Source organism: Aotus nancymaae, unplaced genomic scaffold (genome assembly GCF_030222135.1).
Source record: "Aotus nancymaae isolate 86718 unplaced genomic scaffold, 86718_ANA_hifiasm-v0.15.2.pri h1tg000673l, whole genome shotgun sequence".
Taxonomy (NCBI): domain Eukaryota; kingdom Metazoa; phylum Chordata; class Mammalia; order Primates; family Aotidae; genus Aotus; species Aotus nancymaae.
In genome coordinates this window covers 38,196-61,381 of record NW_026989089.1, presented here as the reverse complement: position 1 = coordinate 61,381, position 23,186 = coordinate 38,196, and the positions used below count along the sequence as shown (strand labels likewise).

The 23,186-nt window shown below is 39.5% G+C and overlaps 1 protein-coding gene and 1 long non-coding RNA gene across 2 annotated transcripts; both read right to left on the bottom strand.

Annotated features, from left to right (window-relative positions):
• Nucleotides 1-24: 24 nt before the first annotated feature.
• LOC135273259 (uncharacterized) lies at nucleotides 25-5,512 on the bottom strand. Its single transcript, XR_010341055.1, has 5 exons — nucleotides 4,907-5,512; nucleotides 3,717-3,829; nucleotides 3,227-3,272; nucleotides 2,651-2,864; nucleotides 25-213 (listed from the first exon to the last, which is right to left on the bottom strand). It is a non-coding gene; the product is annotated as an uncharacterized LOC135273259 (long non-coding RNA).
• LOC105725122 (armadillo repeat containing X-linked 5) lies at nucleotides 230-2,638 on the bottom strand. The gene has a single exon (XM_012464070.2). The coding sequence runs from the start codon at nucleotides 2,598-2,600 to the stop codon at nucleotides 894-896; it is 1,707 nt and encodes a 568-aa protein (XP_012319493.1). The 5' UTR covers nucleotides 2,601-2,638; the 3' UTR covers nucleotides 230-893.
• Nucleotides 5,513-23,186: the final 17,674 nt, after the last annotated feature.

Below are 23,186 nucleotides of genomic sequence, written 5' to 3'. Positions count from 1 at the left end.
CCCAGAAACCCTCTCTTCTGCGACCCAGGACTTCATGGGGAGAGAATCTCAGATGCAGCAGTAAATCTAATATCCCTGGACAGGGAGGGAGCTGTTGAGGGCACAGTGGGGCTGGGTCCCTTCGGAACCACACTTCCTGTGCAGCTGTCCATGGCTTACTGAACAGGGCTGAGAACCAGGAATCCTCTTGGGGTTAAACAGCTTCAAGGCATCCTGATGAGACATTTTATGTGAAAAGCTGAGCACGAGTTCTGGAACTGAGACTACAATGAAAGCATCTGTGTTCCCTTCCTCCTTACTCCCTTTCCCAGGGCTGCCCAGATAGGGCTTCATTCCTCATTTGAAGCCCTATCAGTAGAAGCCTACAAGACAGCTAATAGCACAGTCCTGTCTTCTTGCATAGAGTGATTCTACTCCTTGAACATCTTGAAACTAAATAATCTGTCAATGCGAACCTGTTTTGTTTGTGCCCTCCTACAGACACACAGGCAGTGTTCTTCACCATCCTTATGCTGTCTGTGCTTTATCCCCCCAGACTAGATTTCAACTGAAGAACTAGGACAATATTTTCACCAGTTTTAGCATGCAACTTTATTAACAACATGGAAATAAAATCTCAAAAGAATACACTTAGATCAATATAAAGCACAGAAGTATAGCTTAGGATGAATAGATTCATTATCAGGTCATGTTGCACAAATACTAAAAATAATCTCAATTTATATTATATAGCACAATAAAAATCAGCACGTTTCAGGATCTCGAGATTAATTGGTATTCCCCCTCAATCAACATGGAAGACGTTAAGTATTGAATTTATAATTATAATATGCATTGTTTTCATATTGCAACCCCAAAAAACTGTTTGAGGCTTTATAAAAACAGAGGGGTATTCAGAGTTTGAGTATTAATCGTATGACTTTATCTCTCACTTCAGGATCACTGTGCTCTGCTAAGTCTTGGAGTTTCTGACCAAACTGTTTTGCTTCCTGAAATATTGAAATAAGCTCAGATTTAGTGAACTTTTCTTTGGTAAATAGCTTTGCCTTTGTTTTGAACTGAAAATTTATATTCTCAAATATTTCAATAATATTAAGAATATTGGCCTTTGACTCATTCTTGTTAAAGGGTGCAACCAATGATGACAGTACTTTGGCACTGACCAATTCTCTTGTATTGGCTCGATTTTTAGACAAACACAAAAACACTTTTAAAACATAAAACTTGGTTTTGACACTTCCCTTGTTTAACAAGGCGAGGAAATCTGGAATATAACCGGTAATCACATAGTGATCTTCAAATTTTACACTCAAGTGCCCTAGTAATTTCAGTCCAGCCAGTTGCACAGGGGAGTTCAAGGGGCAAGAGACTATGTCTTTACAAACTTGCTGTATATATGACTCTTCTGCTTTTGGTTCTTTGGAAGACTCAGAGCTGTCATCCACCATACCTAAAGCTCTAGGGTGTTCTTTAACATCGGGATTATTGACCAAGTTTTCAATCATAACAGTAATACCTACATCATGAATTATATCTTGCGTAAATGGATAAGCAGGACTGATGCCCATTATCATGGTAGCTATTTGATGAATGAAAGGATCCTTAGTTAACTTAAGGAGGGCAACAAGTTTATCAAACTCTTTAGGCTCCAAACTAAATGCATGTGATTTGCAGCGGCAGGCCTTTGGATTGGGCCCATACTTTTCCCTTTGCTTAATCTGTTTTTTGATCTCAGCTAAGGTCTGGAAATAAGGCCCATGATAAGGTGGGATCTTGGTCAGAGGTCGAATCCCCAGAGGAGTTTCAATCAAGGTCTCAACCAGGGTCCAGTTTCCTTCTGGAGGCAAGGATCGCTCTCCTCCCTCAATTGGAACTAGGACAATATACCTGGCCCTTGACCATGCTATTGCCTTTTGTTTTATAGTAAGCATGGGTTTAGGTGTGGGTTTGGGCTTTTCCTGGATCTTAGGTAGGGGCTTATAAACTTGAGGAGAGGTCTCTTCTTCAGGCCAGAACCAGGACCCTACACTAGGTTCTTCTCCAGTCCAGAACCAGGAGCAGATATTTTCTTCATCCTCATCACTGGATTTCATCCCAATGCCAGCTTTGTCCCCAGCCTTGGCCTTGATGCTGGCCTCTTCCCTTCTATCAGGTCTGGACCCAGTACTGGCCTTATCATGTGACTTGGTATAGGACCTGATATTTGCCTCCCTGACAGCAACAATCTTGACTTCAGACTCGGTTACAGCACTGACCCTAGACATAGGCATGGCCTTTGACTTGGTTTGTGGCACTATACTATGTTCTGCCAGGGGTTTTGCCTTAGTCTCAACCACGACTCTAGTCTTAGTTGTATCTTCCATCCTGCTCTCTTCCCTTGCCACAGCCATAGCCACAGTGTAGGTCACCGTATGTGGCCTGGCCATTGCTCCATCACCAGCTTTGGCCTGGGTCACTGATTCTGTTTTCAGTTTTGCCTCAGCCACTGCCTTGGCCTGTGTTTCACCACTCACTCTAGCAGCAGCAGGACCACTGATTCCCTCTTTCAGGCCAGCCTCAGCCTTTTGTCTAGCCCTTGCTTCTGTCCCAGAGCCAGCCATGTTCCAAGTTTAAGGCAAGGACAAGTTATATACCCCCAACCCTGTCTCACCCTTGACTGAAGGTCTGTCCCGGTTGGTGTTTTCATACAAAGTCCAGTAGTCACTCTGTCTCCTTTCCAACTACAGGCTCTGCCGGTGATGTAGAAAACATGCAGAGGAAGCTCACTCAAGGTAGGGAAGGATGGCTGTGCATGGGCGCAGCCCTGTGGAGGGTGGTGGTCTTCAGCCACTCCAAGGCCACCAGATCTGCCACTGAAGTAGGACCTAGGGGTGGAGGAAAGAAATGGGGCTTTGAGTCTCTTCCCATTTTTTCTCCTCATGCTGATCAGCACAAGGAGACAGGAGAGTATGGAGATCCAGTGCTAGGTGAGAGAGGCAGATAATTAGCAAACTCTCTCCCTTCATTTCACCCACTCCCTACGCTTTCAAGCACTATCAACCTTCTTTCCAGGCACCAAACAGGAGCACAAAGGAAAAGTGGATGAGAACCTAAGGAATCCCTATAGTGGTTCTTGACCCCTGCTGGAGCCAAGCAGCTCTCCACTACTACATCCTACAGGTCCACCCAGGCAATCCCCACACTCATACCAACCTGCACTGATCTGGAGTACCTTTCTCCTCCTTACCTTGCTTCCAATGGTGACAAGCCCTACAGCAGATCTACAGGCAGACCTATGAACAAATAAACAAACAGGAGAATATGGAAACTGATCTCCTGGTGACAGACCTTGGTCCCTGGCCCCTATTCTTGCCTTTCCAGATACATTTTGTCTACTGTTTCCCTCCGAGTCCCCTTTCCCTGCACTGCTTTGTTTCAGGGCTACTCCTCCTTCTCCTCCCTATTGCCCACCATCTTCCTCTTCCTTCAGTGATTGCCCTGGAATGTCCTTCATTCAGATTAGACTAGGGTTAAGCATGAGAGCAGGACAATCAAGTGGGAAGTGGGAACGGCAGGTCTTAGTATTCTGTACCCCCAAAGCTTCCCAAGACTCCCAACTAAATCAGCAGCAGCAGAGGGTGGGACAGATGGAAACAACTGGTAAAATGACAAAACAGAAGAGATGGAATTCTCTAGCTGAAGTTGCCCCCACCCCGTCCCTGTAGCTTTACACCAACCTTAACAGATACAGGGCAATTTTATCTTCTTCGTAATTTCCTAACTTTAAGTTGGGTGGCCATTTTACAAAACTTCACAACTGACAGTTCCACAGACCTGGAGACAGATCTACCTACAGGGATTCACAAAAACAAGAGACCAATAAATGAAGACACAGGAGACAGTTGAGGCTGTCTTTGGTAGAGACTAGCACCTAGGGCACAGATTCTTTCTGAATACAGGTACCTGATTTGCAAACATTTTCTATCTCCCTTTTTTTCTCCCACTCCTAAATCTCCAAGCCCTCTGCTCTGTTCTCAAAGTCTGACAATTCCTATACAGAGGCAACTCAAACATCCCTACAAGGTAGTAGTAGTGGTGTTTGTAGGGATGAAATGACTAGACAAACCACAGAGGCTGGGAAAAAAAAGGAAAAGTATTATTTCCATATTTCATCTGGGTTACTACGTTTCCTTTCTCTCTCCCAAAGCCTATCATTTCCTGCAACATAATGTGGATGGGTAAATGAGGACATGTTAGGAAAGCTGGCAGAGAGTTCTGGGGGCTCCCGTAGACTCCTGCCTACTCTAGTCTTAGCCATCTACCACCTCCAAGTGCTGCCTCCAAGTACTGCCCACTCTGTAAAACCCAGGCCAATTTTCTTTCCGTTCTCCCCTCCCCTTGAGGTCTGCTGCCCTCTAGAGATCTTTACAGAAACGTGGAGTGCTGCAAACTTAGGAACAGATCTACACATAAAAACGCGTGATACACACCCAAAGAGCACATGAAAAGAGAGAGAGAGAGAGACGTGGTTATTAATGGTCAGACCAGTAACCAAGACATGAGACCCTTTTCGAATCCAGGGCCTTGATTATCAAACATTTACAACCTCTTTTTGTATTCTCTCCCTCTCAGGGCTCCCCAGACAACTGTTCTCGCCTACAGAAGTAGCCCCCCTCTTCCTCTTATCTAGTCTGCCTTTTCCCGACTAGAAGCTGCAACCTTTTTCTTCCCAAACATGGTCGTGAACCAAGTGTATCTGGAAATCAAGCTAGCAAAAGGCAGATCATTTTTTATTGTTGTGTGCCATTCACATTACTCGCCTCTCTCTCCTCCTCACCTCCCGCCTCCCATGACCAGGTCGCGTTTCCAGTGTTCACCTCCGATATCCACATCCACAACCCCAAGCGATGCCCGCCTTCTCACTGACCTTCTTTGCTTGGATCAGAGGCAGTTTTCTTATTTCCTTGCCTCTAGGTGCTGTGTCACACAGCAGCAGGGACTGACCGTCAGACACAAGGACTCGAGTCAATGGCGGCGGCTGTGTTCGGAGGTTGATCCGGCACCTGGGATTCAAGACGAGATACTCGCTTTATCAGATTAAAGACTGTGATTGGCAAACGGTTGTCACTTTTCAGTATTCCTTTCTCCTTCCTGTTCCCAGGGCTCCTCAGGACCTCGCGGGTAGTTATCATTTAACATCTACCTTTTCCTTCGCCGAGAAGGTTCTTCCACATCCGGGTTACCCACCTCGGCAGTGGGAGGAGCTAGAGCGTAGTTTACCGGGATCCAGCTTGTGGAAGCGGAGTGATATCAGGGTTTGCCTAAGGCCGCGACTCTTTCTGTCGGAGAGCTCCCTGTCCTGTACTCTGTGGCCGCTTCAGGTATTGGAATGCGCAGGGGCGAGCTCCGAATATAGGGAAAACCGCGGTGGAATGAGAGGCAGACGAATACCAGAGTGTTTCGGTATTAGTTCCCCTTTTGCAGGAGCTCCCCCCACCAAGCCTACCATTCTTTTCTGAACTGAAATGCACACGGGTTTCCGGCTGTGGCGTCAGGAAATTTCTTCCGGCCTGACAGGCGGAAGTGTTCCAGTCTTTAGAAGTTCATCTCTCCAAACACAGGGGCCCCACCGAAATGGGCCGTCTGGGGGTGGGGCCCAAGGTAGGAAAGTCTGCAAAGAGAGTCAAGACTGAGATAGGAGGATACATACTAATCGATTCCACAAACTTTGTGTACCTTCGAGTCCCCCCTCCCAGGCCTTAATTTTCTTTTTCTTTTCTTTCTTTCTTTCTTTTTTTTTTTCAAGTTCTGTGATACATGTGCGGGATGTGAATGTTTGTTAAATAGGCAAACCTGTGCCATGGTGGTTTGCTGCATCAATCAACCTATGACCTAGGTATTAAGCCTAGCATGTGCTATTTTTCCTAATGCTCTCTCTCCCCTCACCTCACCCTCTGACAGGGTCCAGTGTGTGGTGTTCCCCTGCCTGTGTTCATGTGTTTTCACTGTTCAGCTTCCACTTATAAATGAGAACATGCAGTGTTTGGTTTACTGTTTCTGCATTGGTTTGCTGAGGACAATGGCTTCCACCTTCATCCATGTCCCTACAAAGAACATGATCTCACTGTTTATTATGGCTGCATGGTATTTCATGGTGTATATGTACCACATTTTCTTTATCCATTCTATCATTGATGGGCGTTTGGGTTTATTCCACATCTTTGCTATTGTGAATAGTGTGGCAATGAATATACATGTGCATGTATCTTTGTAATAGAATGATTTATATTCCTTTGGGTATATACCCAGTAATGGGATTGCTGGGTCAAATGGTATTTCTGGTTCTAGGTCTTTGAGGAATTGACACACCGTCTTCCACAATGGTTGAACTAATTTAAATTCCCACCAACAGTGTAGAAGCAGTCCTATTTCTCTGCAACCCTGCCAGCATCTCTTGTTTCTTCACTTTTTAATAATTGCGATTCTGACTAGTGTGAGATGGTGTCTCATTGTGACTTTGATTTGCATTTCTCTAATGATCAATGATGTTGAGCTTTTTTCCAAGTGTTTGTTGGCCACATAAATGTCTTCTTTTGAGAAGTGTCTGTTCATGTCCTTTGTTCACTTTTTAATGGGGTTGTTTTTTTCTTGTAAATTTAAGTTCCTTGTAGAGTCTGGATATTAGATCTTTGTCAGATAGATGGACTGCAAAAACTTTCTCCCACTCTGTAGGTTGACTATTCACTCTAATGATAGTTTCTTTTGCTGTGCAGAAGCTCTTTAGTTTAATTAGGTCCAATTTGTTAATTTTTGCTTTTGTTGCGATTGCTTTTGGCAATTTCATCATGAAATCTTTGTCTGTGCCTATGTCCTAAATGGTATTGCCTAAATTTTCTTCCAGGGTTTTTATAGTTTTGGGTTTTACATTTAAGTATTTAATCCATCATGAGTTAAATTTTGTATAAGGTGTAAGGAAGGGGTCTCAGTTCAATTTTCTGCATATGGCTAGCCAGTCTTCCCAGCACCATTTATTAAACAGGGCATCTTTCCCTATTGCTTGTTTCTGTCAGGTTTTTCAAAGGTAAGATGGTTGTATATGTGTAGTCTTATTTCTGAGTTCTCTATTCTGTTCGACTGGTCTATGTGTCTGTTTTTGTACCAGAACCATGCTGTTTTGGTTACTGTAGCCTTGTAGTATAGTTTGAAGTCAGGTAGTGTGATGCCTCCAGCATTGTTCTTTTTACTTAGGATTGTCTTGGCTATATGACCTCTTTTTTGATTTCATGTGAGTTTTAAAATAGTTTCTTCTAATTTTGTGAACAATGTCAATGGTAGGTGGATGGGAATAGCACTGAATCTATAAATTAGACAGTGTGACCATTTTCATGATATTGATTCTTCCTATCCATGAGCATGGAATGTTTTTCTATCTGCTTGTTTCCTCTCATATTTCCTTGAGCAATGGTTTGTAGTTCTCCTTGAAGAGATCCTTCACTTCCCTTGTTAGGTGTATTCCTAGGTATTTTGTTATCTTTACGCCAATTGTGAATGGGAGTTCATCCATGATATGGGTCTCTCCTTGTCTATTGTTGGTGTATAGGAATGTGTGTGACTTTGGCACGCTGACTTTGTATCCTGAGACTTTGCTGAAGTTGCTTATCAGCTTAAGGAGCTTTTGGGCTGAGACAATGGGGTTTTCTAGATACAGGATCATGTCATCTGCAAACAAAGACAATTTGACTCCTTCTCTTCCTATTTGAATATCCTTTATTTCTTTCTCTTGCCTGATTTCCCCAGGCAGAACTTCCAATACTATGTTGAATAGGAGTGATAAGAGAGGGCATCGTTGTCTTGTGCCGGTTTTCAAGGGGAATGCTTCCAGCTTTTGCCCATTCATTGTGATACTGGCTGTAGGTTTGTCATAAATGGCTCTTATTATTTTGAGATATGTTCCTTCTATACCTAGTTTCTTTCTTTCTCTTGCCTGATTGCCCTGGTCAGAACTTCCAATTAGACAGATTATCAAGACAGAAAATTAACAAGGATATTCAGGACTTGAACACAACTCTGGATCAAGTGGACCTGACGGACATCTGCAGAACTCTCTACCCCAAAACAACAGAATATACAGTCTTCTCGGTGCCACGTGGCACTTGCTCTATAATTGATCACATAATTGGAAGTAAAACACTCCTCATCAAATGCAAGGGAACTGAAGTCATAACAGTCTCTCAGACCACAGCGCCATCAAATTAGAACTCAAGGTTAAGAAACTCACTCAAAACCACAGAACTGCATGGAAATTGAATAACCTGCTCCTGAATGACTCCTGAGTAAATAATTAAATTAAGGCAGAAATCAGGAATTTCTTTGAAACCCAGTGAGAACAAAGAGACAAAATCCCAGAATAATCTCTGGGATGCAGCTAAAGCACTGTTAAGAGGGAAATTTACAGCCCTTAATTTTCTACACAAAATGGGCAAGGTCCTGATGAGGCCACTGGAAAGCTGATCCAGCCTCATTTGCAGATTAGTATCAAACATCCTTTCATCTTTTTTTCTGTTCCTCTCACCTGAGTCTTTTCACCCTTATTGCCCAGCATATGTCTTGCATTGAAATAGTCAAAAGATAAAGTGGGATGGGGATATAGGGAAAGCAGAGAGATGACATTAATACCAAACTACCCCAGTGTGTATGTGTTCCATTCCCACAGTATTTTCTCCACCTAAATAAATATGCAGGGCCTGAGCATAGGCTTGAGAAAAACAACTCTGTACTCATGGTAGAGGATTACACCAAAATACTTTGTACTGGTGAGCCCACTCCCTCCCAGTTTTGCGGTCTCCTTTGAGGCCTTACCGACCACATTTCCTGCCCCCAAAGCCCAGTGGAGTAGAAGGAACATCAGGACTGCGGGCTAGGGAAGAGAGGCGATTTCAGGCCAGACAAGCCCAGGGCTCTAGGGTGGGCCTCCTATGTGTTTCGTTCCCTGCTTCCTGAAGCCAGGCAGGGGAGGAAGGTGCACCAAATGAACTCTTGGGCAAGGGCTTTCATCAAGGCCTCACCACTGCCCCTCTTCTAAAAGAAGGTAGACCTAGACCTCTAATCCTAGGAAACTGATCACTGGCCTGCAGCAGACTCATTCTTTCTGCCACACTCCTTTTTCTCATTTCAAATGGTGGTTCACAATGGCATTGTACCATCCCCACAGTTGACCCCAAAAGAAGGCCTTTCCCTGTAAGGACCCACAGGAGGTCATAACAGTCCTCCTTCTTTGATGGCACCAGGTAGGGATGGTCCTGGCACCTCTTCCACTTTTCTGTCAGGAGAGGGGACTGCTATATGTGCACTTCTTCAAGGTAGATCCCAGATCCCAGGTGCTCTCCTCAACTGCACCTTTCTCTCAGCCCTGCACCCTGCCTAATGAATGCATGTACTCCTTTCCTCTGAATAGATAAAATTTTGAACTCTCCCTTCTAAGCAGTGGAGAGTTTGGCTTGTTAGACTGGAAGTTCCTTGAATGAAGGGCCCTTTTTTTTTTTCTTTCCTTGTTCAGAAGCATATCTTCAGCACATAGTGAACAATATAGTCAGTCAAGGGTTGAAAAAGGTGAGGGGCTACTGAGTCATGAGAATTCCTTGGTACCCTCTGTTTTTCTTCCAGATCAATGCTAATTCATAGGCATGTCTTTGTCTTTGCTGCGTGTAACCCCAGGGCTTAGCTCAGAGTCAGCCATAAAGGAGTGGCTCTGATTTTAATGGAGGAAGGGAGTAAGGATTTTTAAAAATATATTTTAGAAAGAAGCCTGGGATATCTTAATATCTCAGTAATGAATATTTTGGGGGATACATTTAATTTTGATTCGATATTAGTGATTTATTTTTCTTTTTCTGTCTTCTATTTATAAGTATGCATTATTAAGCTCTTTAATATATTAGTATACTTAATTATATTAGCTTTTTAATATATTAGTATTAAGCTCTTTAATATATTAGCAAACACCTATGAATTCATAAACACCAATGAACAATGATCCAGTGGAACAATATGCTAGTATATGAACAGACTCTTCACAAAAAGACACATCAATATGTTTTAAACATTTGAGAAAATGTTTAATCTCACTAATAATAGCAAATGTAAAATATAATTACAATGGTATATTATGTATCATCTATTGGATTAATGACAAAAATTTTGATAAATTTTAGTGGAGAAAGGGTTGGAAAACTGGCACTACTGCACAATGTTAGTGGAAATGCAAACTGTTACACCATCTCTGATGGTTTTTTGGCAATTATCAGTGTACAAATGCACGTGGCCATAGACCAGCAATTGCAGTTTAAGAATCTATGCTGAAGTTGTATTTTCACATTGCAAAATACTGTGTGTACAAGAATATTCACTGAAGATTCGTTTTAAACAATTAAAGATTGAAAAGAATGTAAATATTTATCAATCTAAATATTCATCAGTTTAAATAAATTTTGGCATATCTTCATGCTGTAGTATATTATGTGATAGGTTCATTGATGATTGCCTTTTCCTGTTTCATTGATGACTGCCTTTTTTGCTGTAACCTCGCATGGTAGAAGGGGTAAGGGGTTTTGGGGGGCCTCTCTTATAAGGCACTAATCCCAGTAATGAGTCTAATCACCTCCTGAAAGCCCCACCTCCTAATACTATCACTTAGGTGTACAGTTCTGTGGGATTGTACAAATATATGCCTAGTATAACCCCACCACCACAATTAACATACAGAACATTTCCATCACCCACCTCCCCTCGCCAAGTTTCCTCATGTCTGTTGGAAGTCAATCCTTCTTCCCATCTCCTATAGGCTACCTCCAATCTGTTTCTGTGCCTGTTGTTTTTCCTTTTGCAGATATAATTATCCATAGTCCACGGCGTCTTTAACAGCCCAGTTGTCTTGTAAATAGTGTGCTGTATTATAATTATCATTGCTTCTAAAATTAAAATGGCCACTGATGTAAGGTATGGAGGGCTTTGCTCAACTTCAGACATCATAGACATGATTCAACAAATGACATTTTCTTAACAGACTGTTTGGGGTCAAATTTCAGTACTACCCACTCACTAGTTGGCTGCCATTGAGTCATGTACTTCAAGTCATTTTCATTTTGTGTAAAATTTGGAAGGGAAAAAATAAAACGAACAAAAAGTACACTGTCCTTTGGGACCTTAAAAGCAAACTATCTGGAGTCACTGTGTTTTAAAACTTCTTCTTCTGTTACGAGAGGAGTGGTGTTAGGAGCTTTGGCCAACTTACTTTGTGTGCCTTGATTTCCACTTGTGTAGAAGGGAAAACATCATTTATCTCCTTTATATGGTTGTTGTTGTAAAGATTAAATAAAACACAACCCAGCTAAACTCCTCGAACAGTGCTAGGGTCTTGTAAACACTAAAAAATGGGACCTATCATAATTACAATTTGAATTTATATAGCCTGAACTTAGTACATGTTTAAGAAGACTTAATGATCTTACTGCTGAAGTATGTCTATCAACTGATATAATTTTAAAATCATCATTCATTTTCATAATAACTGCTGTTTTAAGACTTATGTAATTACCTTTGGAACATTTCAGACATTTGAAACAACCAAAGGAGAAAAGATATCTTATATACACCGTAAAAAATGAGAATGTATCAAAGTATAATCTAAGTATTTTATTAGCACCAAACTTCATTTTCCTTTTTTGCGTGTCAGGCGCTATGAACAGTAAGTTGAAACAAGGAGAAAAACAAATGCCCTTGCTCTCAGTTTTTTTACTTGGCCTTCAACTTTTAGCCAGAAAGCCCATTGGAGTTTTCAAGTTGATTTTTATTGTTAAAAGAATACTCATACATCTAATCTTACATTCTACCTAAAAGAAAAGTGACTTAATGCTTTCTCTAAGTACACCTCAAGTCATTGCTTGAGAGCTGAAAGATCCAACACATGTTAGCAATTGTTAGTAGCGATTTTAGGTACTTAATTATCCATTCACTATTAATCACTTGCTGCGTATTCTTCAGATTGTTTATCTTTCTGAATGTATTCTCATATATCAAAACACTCCAATATATATACACATGTAAAATACATTCCTTTGAAAAACTGTGATTACCCTGTATGTAATATATTACCTCACCTCTTTTCCTTATTATATCTCTGGATTTTTATTTGCCATTTCATTTGGTTGAGCACATTTTCAAATGTTTATTGGATGTTTACATAGTCCTTTGGGCATTCTGTTGTTATTATTTGCCAATTTCTGCATTTGTTAAGAGATCTTTATATGCCAAGCATATTAGCCCCATGTCTACAATATAGGTCTTAAATATTTTCCTACACCTTTTTTGTGTTTACATATTTATGTATGTATATATATATATGCACTTATTTATATACTATTTACCTACTTACAGTTTGTGTATGCTATATATAGAGAAAGCTATACCAAAGATATTAATATGTAGTTATATGTATATAAAGCTATATGTATATATACATATATCTCTATACATAAGACATTTCCAAATTTATAGTTTTTTATTTATTTATCTTTTTTTGAGACGGAGTTTCGCTCGTTACCCAGGCTGGAGTGCAATGGCGCGATCTCGGCTCACCGCAACCTCCACCTCCTGGGTTCAGGCAATTCTGCCTCAGCCTCCTGGGTAGCTGGGATTAGAGGCATGCGCCACCGTGCCCAGCTAATTTTTGTATTTTTAGTAGAGACGGGGTTTCACCATGTTGACAAGGATGGTCTCGATCTCTCGACCTCGTGATCCACCCGCCTTGGCCTCCCAAAGTGCTGGGATTACAGGCGTGAGCCACCGTGCCCAGCCCAGTTTTTTATTTTAAAATGTAGTATAGTTCACTATTTAAGAGAAAACACAAAACAATATATGTGAGGACGTTGAAAGTCTATCCACATGATGGGATAGAAAAATTTGGGGACGTTAAGTATTTCCAGGGCTTGAGTCCCTGAAAAGTAATTCACATTAATTTTTCTCTGAGGAAAGTCGCTTCTCCTAACATTTGATATGAGTCATGGTAATAAAAATGGTAGGGTCAAAGGAGATAAAAAAATGCTTAATGCCTGGAATATGGTATTTCTAAAAGTTTTAATACCCTACGCCTTACTTCAGTTTTTATACGTCAACAACCTGTATTTCTGCCCCAATGACACGGCACCTCAGAGACTAGTCATTGTCCATGACCGCCAACACCTAGCCCTCTTGGTACAAGGAGCAGGATTTCACCTCCACCATCATTATTTTCATTATCAATAGAGTTGTTAAGTTAGTGAGGGCCACATCTTGGATTTGAACATGATGACATGAACAGTATGACATGGCTTTAGGGCCAGTACTCTTAACCACTGCACCACAGAAGCTCTGTTCCAGAAAGATCATTTTAACCAAAATCAATGGGCATTTATGCAGTCACTCTCAACATCCCCTGTGGCCAACATCCCCTTGTGAAATATCAAGGTAACCACTGAACAAGGTCTATGTCTGTGTGAAAGTTATGATGACCTCTGTAAAACCACATTGAAGTATAAAAGAGAAGGGAAGCCTCACTGGAGATGTCAGAGTCTCCTTGAAGATGAGCTGTACCCAGAACAATGGGCAGGACTTTTGGGGGCTGGATGGGTGGAAGGGAGAGGGAGTCCAGCATGACTGGAGTGAAGACTGGGGTCCTCCCAGGTTAACAGACATGACTCAGAGATAACCGATTGGACACTACAGGGTTCTGACGTCATTCCGGTGTAGGACCAATTAAGGAAAGAGCACACTGGTTTCTACAGGATGCTATGTATTTCCTTTACACCACAAATTGGCTCAAATGTTAGAAGAAAAGTGCCCACATATCTGTCAGTCATTCATGGCAGCAGAGAAGAACCAGGAGTACTAAGAGTAGTAAAGATAATTTGATGTTCAGTTTCCTAAACCTTCATTAGTAGGAAGCGGATTTCAAAGGAAATGGTTTACAATTAATCAAACCTGTCCCTCTGAAATTTATATACTCCCCTTAAATGTTCTCTGACTCTAAGTCTCATGGACTCATCTACCAGCAAGTTTTTGCCTACCTTCTGGAGTCATACTCTCAACCAGAGCACTCTCCTCATGTATTAATACTTGCTCTTTACTTTGATTTCTTTCATCTCTGTATCCTACCAGAGATTATTCAGAGGCTTTTCCCCTTCTTTGTAGCCTCAGCTCCTTTCATCAACTCAGTGAGTTGTATCACAACACAAACTGCTTTGACTAGCTTAGGCAAAATTTAACACTCACCATCCATATCTTCTACATATTTCTTTTTTTTGCACTTATTATTTCTGCAGAGTTTAGATCTGACTACCAGATAGAACTGTGTTTGCCGGCCAAAGACATTGTGGAGATAATTCCCTAATGCCGTGTACACATGTCTGTGAATGAGGGTTTTGCTACTTTTTCTAGGTATTCATTTTGCTATTATTCAGAGTTCTTTACCAAGTTCAACCACATTCTATCCACACAGAATTTGCTATTCAGATGCTACCAAGCCATTCAGAAATGACGTTTGCAAACTCGGATACCTGCGACAATACCTATCCATTCATTCATTTATTCCTGTGAAAAAATATATGGCGATTGTTTGACTGTTTCCATTGGCAAGGCTATCAAGTTCCACTGGTGATTGTGAATCACCCCGAGAACTTGCCTCCTTTTGACAGGAATCATTATCCTCTCACAAAATTAGAAAAAAAGTTCAAGACACCAAAACATTGAAAAAAATCTTTCTGGTTTTCTTTTTTAAAAAAATATTATAGCTTTGTAAAAAATTTCCCATGGTCTGGAAAATGTATGTATGTGGTGGGGCTAAATTAATACAGGAATGTCATAAAGAGCAATATTATTTTAAGTAATATGGGAAGAACAAATATTGTTATTTTCTCCTTCCATGCTTTTCAAGGTCTTATTTATTTTGCCCAAAATGCATTGTACATAATTCTTTGGAATCTCTGCTTCAGTGTGTAAACACACACATGGCTGTGTACATAAATTATGTTTAGATTCTCTGATTATAAATTAATATAGGGGATCTTGGGTGATGTATTAGACCCAGGGAAAGGAGGGTGCAGAGAGTGTGGGAGAGAGGATCACACAAAGAAGCTGAGGAGAAATTCTGGCCAGCCATTACGAAGATGGGACACTGGAAAGTATCCTCTCTGTGGGGCCCTCTCTACAGTTTGAACTTATCAACAGACCTTGATGAGCAGAGATGGAAGCAGTCACCCATATTGGTGTGGCTCCAGTGGGGCAGCTTTCCTAGGAAGGAAATCTCTGTGGCTGGAGTGAGTCCTCTTCACGACCCTTTAAATATGAGACAGACAACTAGGGGCTGACTGAGCCTTAGAGCTAATGTAGGGATTGCCATGCTGCCTGGCACACAGCATGGCACATTCTTGTCTCTCAGCATGTGGTTATGAATGAATGAAAGTGACTGCTGCGTTTAGTCTGTGAGTGAGTACCCACATCCTCATGGGTGGGGGAGCAGCTGCAAATAAGCAAGGTCTGAGTACTTCTGTTCTCTGGGCACTGGGGGCCACACACTCAAGAGGTAAACAGCAGTATCATTCAAGAGATTTCAACCACTCCTTCCTCATTGGAACCCATAAACAGACCCTATAGAGTGGTTCAAACTATTAGAACTAATAAACAAGTTCAACCGTGTGGTAATATACAAGAAAAATATGCGAACATCAATTCATTTCTATACACTTGTGATGAACAATCTGAAAATACAATCTATAAAACAATTCCATTTATAATACCATTAAGAATAAAATATTTGGAGATAAATTTAACCAATAATAGATAACTTGTATACTTAAAACTACAAAATATTATTGAAATAAATAAAATGAAATCTAAACAAATGAGAGAAAATTTCCTGTTCATGGATCTGAAGACAGAATATTATTAAGATGGCATTATGCCCCAATTTTATCTACAAATTCTGCACAATCTGTATCAAAATATCACTTCACTTCTTTTATGAAAATGACAAATTTATTCTAAATCCAAGGATTCAAAATAGCCAAAACAATCATGGAAGAAAAAGTTGGAGGAACTCAATTTCCCGAATTTTAAAACTTACTACAAAGCTACACTTATCATGATGGTGATATTGGCAAAACGATAGACATATAGATGTCTGTTGGAATACAACTGAGAATCCAGAAATAAACCTGTATATTTATGGTTATCTGATAGGAGAAAAGAGTGCCAATACTATTTACTGGAGGAAATGGTGACTTGTCTTCAAATGGTGAAAGGACAACTGGCTACCTACAAGCAAATATAGAAAAACTGGCCAGGTGTGGTGGCTCACACCTGTAATTCCAGCACTTTGGGAGGCCGAGACGGGCGGATCATCTGAGGTCAGGAGTTTGAGACCACCCTGGCCAATATGGTGAAACCACATCTCTATTAAAAATACAAAAATTAATGCGGTGTGGTGGTGAGTGCCTGTACTCCCCCCAGCAACTTGGGAGGCTGAGGCAGGAGAATCTTTTGAGCCCAGGAGGTGGAGGTTGGATTCAAGTGTTCAATAGTCACTTGATGGCTATGGTGGCCAGTGGGACAATTCTGGATACCTCAAATATAGAATATTTTCATCATGATAGAAAGTTCTATTGGGCTTCTGTACAGTGATCTATTTCTAAGTAATTTCATATTATTCACTCACATGTAAAATCCTTCATGAGTCATCAATAGCTATAGGATATGTAAGTTCTTGTCCAGCCTCAGTATACCTCTTGATCTCATTTTCTTATTATGTTCCCAAACTTCTTTCTTTGCTTGTCAATTTAGTTGCAGAATGCTTATGGTTTCATTGTGCTAGCTGTCATGTTAATCCTTTCTGGAATGCTGTAACACTTCTCACTTTTATTGTGCACACAATATTTTGGTTTAGTCTTTTTGGTTCTTGTCAAGTCCTTTCTTTCCCTTACAGTTGGGTAAGGAGTTAGCCAAAGTCTTGTCACAAAAAAATGCACACACCATTTTCTAAACAAAAGGTTTACTTTGACAATACAGAGTACAGTGAAGTTTTAGGCATAAACACATCAAAACCTTCAGCAAGTTGAACTTTTGGATCTGAGATACGTAATTTAAGAACAATGATAAATCCTAGAATGTGGTTCTCCTTAGTGAAGGTTTGCTTGGCTGCTTGGAGAACAAACTGTTCAGAGGCCCCTCCTGTCTTCTCTATTTAAAACTCATGTGCTTCTGTTTCACAATGAGAGGTTCAGTGGTCTTTGGGGGCACCTTTTTCTTTTTATTTCTCATGTGTGAAATACTAGTTTGCTGAGAGCATATAAGGGCAATTTTGAAAGATTTTTCCATATAGATATAATATCATTTGTGGGTCAGGTGCAGTGGCTCACGCCTGTAATCCCAGGACTTTGGGAGGTGAGAGGATCACTTGAGGCCAGGAAGTTCGAGACCAGCCTGGCCAATATGATGAAACACCGTTTCTACTAAAAATACAGAGCTAGACTCTGTCTCAGAAATAATAATAAGGATGATGATGACGATGTCATTTGTGAACAAAGATAGTTTTATTTCTTCCTTCCACATCTGTGTACCTTTTATTTGATTTTATTGTGTTACTGCATTAGCTAGGACTTCCAGTACAATGTTGAATAGGATTAGTGAAAAGGGACATCCTTGGCTTGTTCCTGATCTTAGCAGGGAAGCATTTAGTTTCTTACCCTTATGATGTTAGCTGTAGATTTTTTGTAGATGTTCTTTATTAAGTATAAAGAGTTCTCTCTGTCTTAGTCAGTTCAGGTTGCTATAACAAAATGTCATATACTAAGTGGCTTAAATAATAGACATTCATTTCTCACAGTTGTGAAGGCTGGGAAGTCCAAGATCAAAGTGTCATCAGATTTGGTTCCTGATGAGGTCTCACTTCCTAGCTTGTAGACAGCAACTGTCTCATTGTGTTCTCACATGGTTATTCCTCGGTGTGTGCATGTAGGAGGAGAGAGAGAGGTCAAGCTCTCTGGTGTTTCTTTTTATAAAGGCACTGATCCCATTTTGAGAGTTCGATCTTCATGACCTAATCTAAACCCAATTAACTACAAAAGGTCCCACCTCTATATTGCCATCACATTGGGTGTTGGACCTTCAACATGCACATTTGGGGTGGGATATACACATTCAGCCCACAACACCTCTGTCCCTAGTTTTCTGAGTTTCTCTTTTTAAAATCATGAATGAGTGTTAGATTTTGCCAAATACTTTTGCTGCTCTATTGATGTAACTGTATCATTTTTCCTCTTTAGCCTTTTGATGAGATGGATTATATTAATTGATTTTTGAATGTTGAAACATTCTTGCATACCTAGAATAAATTCTACTAGGTCATGGCATATAATTCTTTTTATACATTGCTGGATTTGATAGGCTAATAATTGTTGATGATTTTTACATTTATGTGTGTAAGGGATGTTCATTTATTTTACTTTCTTGTAACTTTTTTACCTGGTCTTCATATTAGGGTAATGCTGACCAAATCGCATTTTTAAAGAAAGTATTCCCTTGGGTTCTTCTTTGTGTGAAAGATTGTATGGAATTGTTATAAGTTTTTCCTTATATGTTTGGTAGAATTCACCAGTGAACCCATCTGGGTCTAGTGCTTTCTCATTTGGAAGTGTATCATGCATTGATTGAATTTCTTATTTTTTTAATTAAATTTTATTTTAGTTCTGGGATACATGTGCAGGATGTGCAGGTTAGTTACAAAGGTAAACTTGTGCCATGGTGATCTGCTGTTCTTACCAACCCATCACCAAGGTGTTAAACCCCACATGCATTAGCTATTTATCCTGATTCTCTCCCTCCCCCACCCCCTCCAACAGGCCCGTGTGTGTTGTTCTCCTTCCTGTGTCCATGTGTTCTCATTGTTCAGCTCCCACTTACAAGTGAGAACATGCAATGTTTGGTTTTCTGTTCCTGTGTTAGTTTGCTGAGGATAATGGCTTCCAGCTCCATCCATGTCCCTGCAAAGGACATGATCTCATTCCTTTTTATGGCTGCATGGTATTCCATGGTGTATATGTACCACATTTTCTTTATCCAGTCTATCACTAATGGGCTTTTGGGTTGATTCTATGTCTTTGCTATGATGCAATTATTTTAATGGTTATAGGCTTAGGCAGATTATCTCTTTCTCCCTGGGTTTGTTTTGGTAGATTGTGTCATTCAAGGAATAATTCCATTCCAGCTAGGTTATCAAAGTTTTGGACAAAGTTGTTCATAATATTTTTGTATTATCTTTTAATGTCAACAGGAGAGTAGTGATGGGCCTTCCTTTATTTCTGATATTAACAATTTGTGCCTTCTCTCTTTTTCATAGCCTAGACACTTATAAATGTTTTAAATCTTTTCAAAGAATTGGCTTTTCTTTTCATTGAGTTTTTCCATTGATTTCCTATTTTAAATATCTTTGATTTCTGCCTAGTTTTTAACTCTTGATTAATTTGAATTTAATTTGCTCTTCTTTGTATAGCTTCCTTAGAAGCTTAGATTACTGATTATAGATCTTCTTTTCTAATATATTAATTAAATGCTATAAACTTCTTTTTAAGCACTGCTTTGCTACATCCCACAACTTTGATAAGTTGTATTTTCATATTTTTTAGGTTATTTAAAAATTTCCCTCGACAGAAGTACTTTTATAACAGGGTATTTCTAATTTGTCCCTCCAATCCTTTATACCATTGTCGTCATTTATTACACTTATCTATAAGTTGTAATGACCACATACATTGTTGCTAACATTATTGTTTTGGACAAACTGTTATCTGCTAAATAAATTAATAAGAAAAATGCAAGATTTAATTTTCCTCTCATTTATTCCTTGTCTAACACGCTTCTTTTCTTTATGTAAATCTGAATTTCTGACCTGCATAATTTTCCTTCTGTCTGGAGATTGTCTACTGATATCTTTACAAGCCAGGTCTATTGGGAACAAATTTTCTCAATTTTTATTTGAGAATATCCAGAATGTCTTTTTTTAGATTAGAAGGGTAATTTCATAGAATTCTATGTTGGTGTTTTTTTTTTTTTTTTCCTTCAACACTTTAAATATGTTACTCCACTCTCTTCTTGCTTCTACGGTTTCTGAAAAAAAAAATCTGAATTCAATTTTTATCCCTGCTGCTTTGTAGGTAATTGTTTAATTTGGCTTTTAAAATATTTTCCCTTTGTCTTTGATTTTCTGCAGGTTGAATATAATATAACTGGTGTAGATGTTCTGATTTTTATCCTACTCCATGGTCTCTGAGTTTCCTAGATCTGTGGATTGTTGTATGTAATTAATTTTGAAAAATTCTCAGCCATTCTGACATCAAATATCTCTGTTCCATTCTCCCTTCCTTCTCTGTTATTCCTATTACATATAGGTTACACGTTTTGTAATTGTACTACAGTTCTTGGATACTCTGTTCCATCTTTCTCCTCTTTTATCTCTGCATTCTGTTTTAGAAGTTTCAATTGTCATTTCTTCAAGCTCACTGATTCTACTTCCAGCCATGTCCAGTTTACTGGGGAACCCATCAAAGGCACTCTTCATTTCTGTTTTTTATTTCTGGCAGTTTTCTTTTGTTTCTTTCTTAGACTTTCAATTTGAGTGTTTACAGTAACCATCTGTTCTTGCATGTTGTCTGCATTTTCCATTAGGGCAGTTAGCATATTAATCATAGTTGTTTTAAATTCCTGGTCAGATAATTCCAAAGTCTCTGCCATATACCAAACTAATTCTGATACTTACTCTAGGTCTTGATTCCTTAGTATTTTTCTGTTAGTATACTTGTATTTTCTTGTTGAAAGATCAATATGATGTACTGGATAAAAGAAATTGAGGTAAGTAGGCCTTTAGTCTGGCTAGCAGTTAGGCTGTGTTTATTGTTTGCTATAGCTTAATTTTCTTCTCATGTCCTTGCTTTAGTCTTCCCTGTTATCATTGGGTTTCCCTAGAGACTTCTTAAATATGGTCTGATATGTACAGTTTCTTCTGTTTTAATATCCTGCTATAATACAGTAGCCTTATTGATGTAGTAGAAATGGAGGTGGGAGGAGATGGGAAGGAGAAGTATTTCATGGTCTTATTTTTAGGTTTCAGTGTTTTCGTGAACTTTTGCCCATTTAGTGACATTCACAAGTGCTTCTCATTTTTTTGTTAACCTTAAGTGAGACAGGAAATGTAGAAGGGGCTAGAATTGGATATTTTCCTTTGGCCTGTGCCCTCACAAGTGTTTCTTAACTTTTTTCCTCTTAAGGTGAGACAAGAATGCTAGGTGGAGTTGGAATTGGTGAAATGCCTGTCCCCAGGTGGGACAAGGCTCCAGTAGTTTGTCTCCCTTAAGAGTAGTCAGTTGTATGGAGAATGCTCTGGGTGTACTTAAAAATAGTTGTATTTCCTCTCCCTCTGCCAGATTCACAAGGAGATAATTCTTGGTTCTTCAACGTAAGAACTGAGGGAGTTTCCTGAAGTTTAAATCCATAAAAAGCCCCTATGAGACTGACTCCCTGAACTTCTCACTCTCCTGCTGCTGTACAGTCAGTGTAAGCAATTCATTAAATTAACATTTAAGTGTCCTTACCAGTTTATGGCTCTAGTAAATTTTATTCTATATAAGCCGATTTCAGCTTTGACTCTGAATGTACTGTTTCTCCAGATTTTGTAGTATTGGTTTGCCTATGACCTTAGTTCTCTAATAGGTCCAAAAAATAGGCCATTTGTTTTTAGTTTGTTAGCTTTTTCTTATTTAAATTTGGGAGTGATGACTTCTAAGCTCTTTATATATTGCAGCTGACACTAAAATTTTTGACTTTTTAATCTATGCTACTTGAGGAATTTTTGACTTTTTATGCTACCTGACAGCTATTTTTCACAAGTCTCTCAAGGCCATTTAAATTCTACTTCTCTTCGATGTTCAGGTACTTGATCACTGGATAAGCGTTTCTGTGCCACTATAGAGAAAGTGACAGAAGGCGATTGTAATTTTTTAAATACAACTAAGAGTTATTTAACAGAGATTGTTTGAGCCAGGAATTCTACTTCTAGAATGTTTCCCTAAGGAAATAGCTAAGGATGTGCAAATCAATTTAGCTACAAGAATATTAATACTCTGCTATTCCTTCATCTATGGGGCTGACTTTAGAAAAGAAAAAACACCTTGGAGAGAGTGCACTCAAAGTGTAGATAAACAGAAAAACAGAATTGATCCCAGCATCAGCAAACACAAGCACCTGCATAATCTCCAGATTTTCAAGATCTTTTCTCCATATCTTAGAATTCACCCAGATAATCTTGCTCGGTGAAACAGGGGAAGAACTATAACTGGGCTGACACAAATAAAAAATACACAAGTGAAATGTATCATTTAGTACTAGAAATTTCCCACAGGGATGTTCCTCACAGAATTGTTTATAATAGGAAAACATAGATATAACCCAAATATATGAGTATAGGAGATTTGTTAATTTGTGACAAACTCATGAGGTGGAACAGATGTGCTAATTAGTTTGATTTAGTCATTCCACAATGTATCTGTATATCAAAACATCATGTTGGACATCATACACTTATATAATTTTTATTTCTCAATGAAAAAAAGAATATTTAAAAAAATGAAACTGTCTGTTTCAGAAACACCTTGTCAGCACTGGAAATTATCCAACTTTTATTTTTGTTCATATGAAAGGTAAAAAATGGAATCCTATTATTTTAATATGTTCTATAATTGTAATGATGTTCTACATTATATTGCAGTAACAAATGGCCCCCAAATCTGGGCAACTTAAAGTAACAAAAATACCCAGAACTTTGAGAGGTTGAGATAGGCCAATAGGTTGAGGCCAGGAGTTTGAGACCAGCCTGGCCAACATGGCTAAACACTGTCTCTAATAAAAATGCAAAAATTAGCCAGGAATGGTGGCACACACTTGTAATCCCAGCTTTTTGGGTGGCTGAGGCATGAGAATCACTTGAACCCAGGAGGTAGAGGTTGCAGGGAACTGAGATCACGCCACTGTATTCCAACCTGGGCAACAGAGTGAGACTCTGTCTCAAACAATAATAATAAAAATATATTTATTGTTCACATTACATGAGAGACTTGTGAAAAATAGCTGTC

Bases quoted from the DNA above. Each gene is read 5' to 3' on its own strand.
- LOC105725122 (XM_012464070.2), bottom strand. From the start codon at position 2,600: ATGGCTGGCTCTGGGACAGAAGCAAGGGCTAGACAAAAGGCTGAGGCT.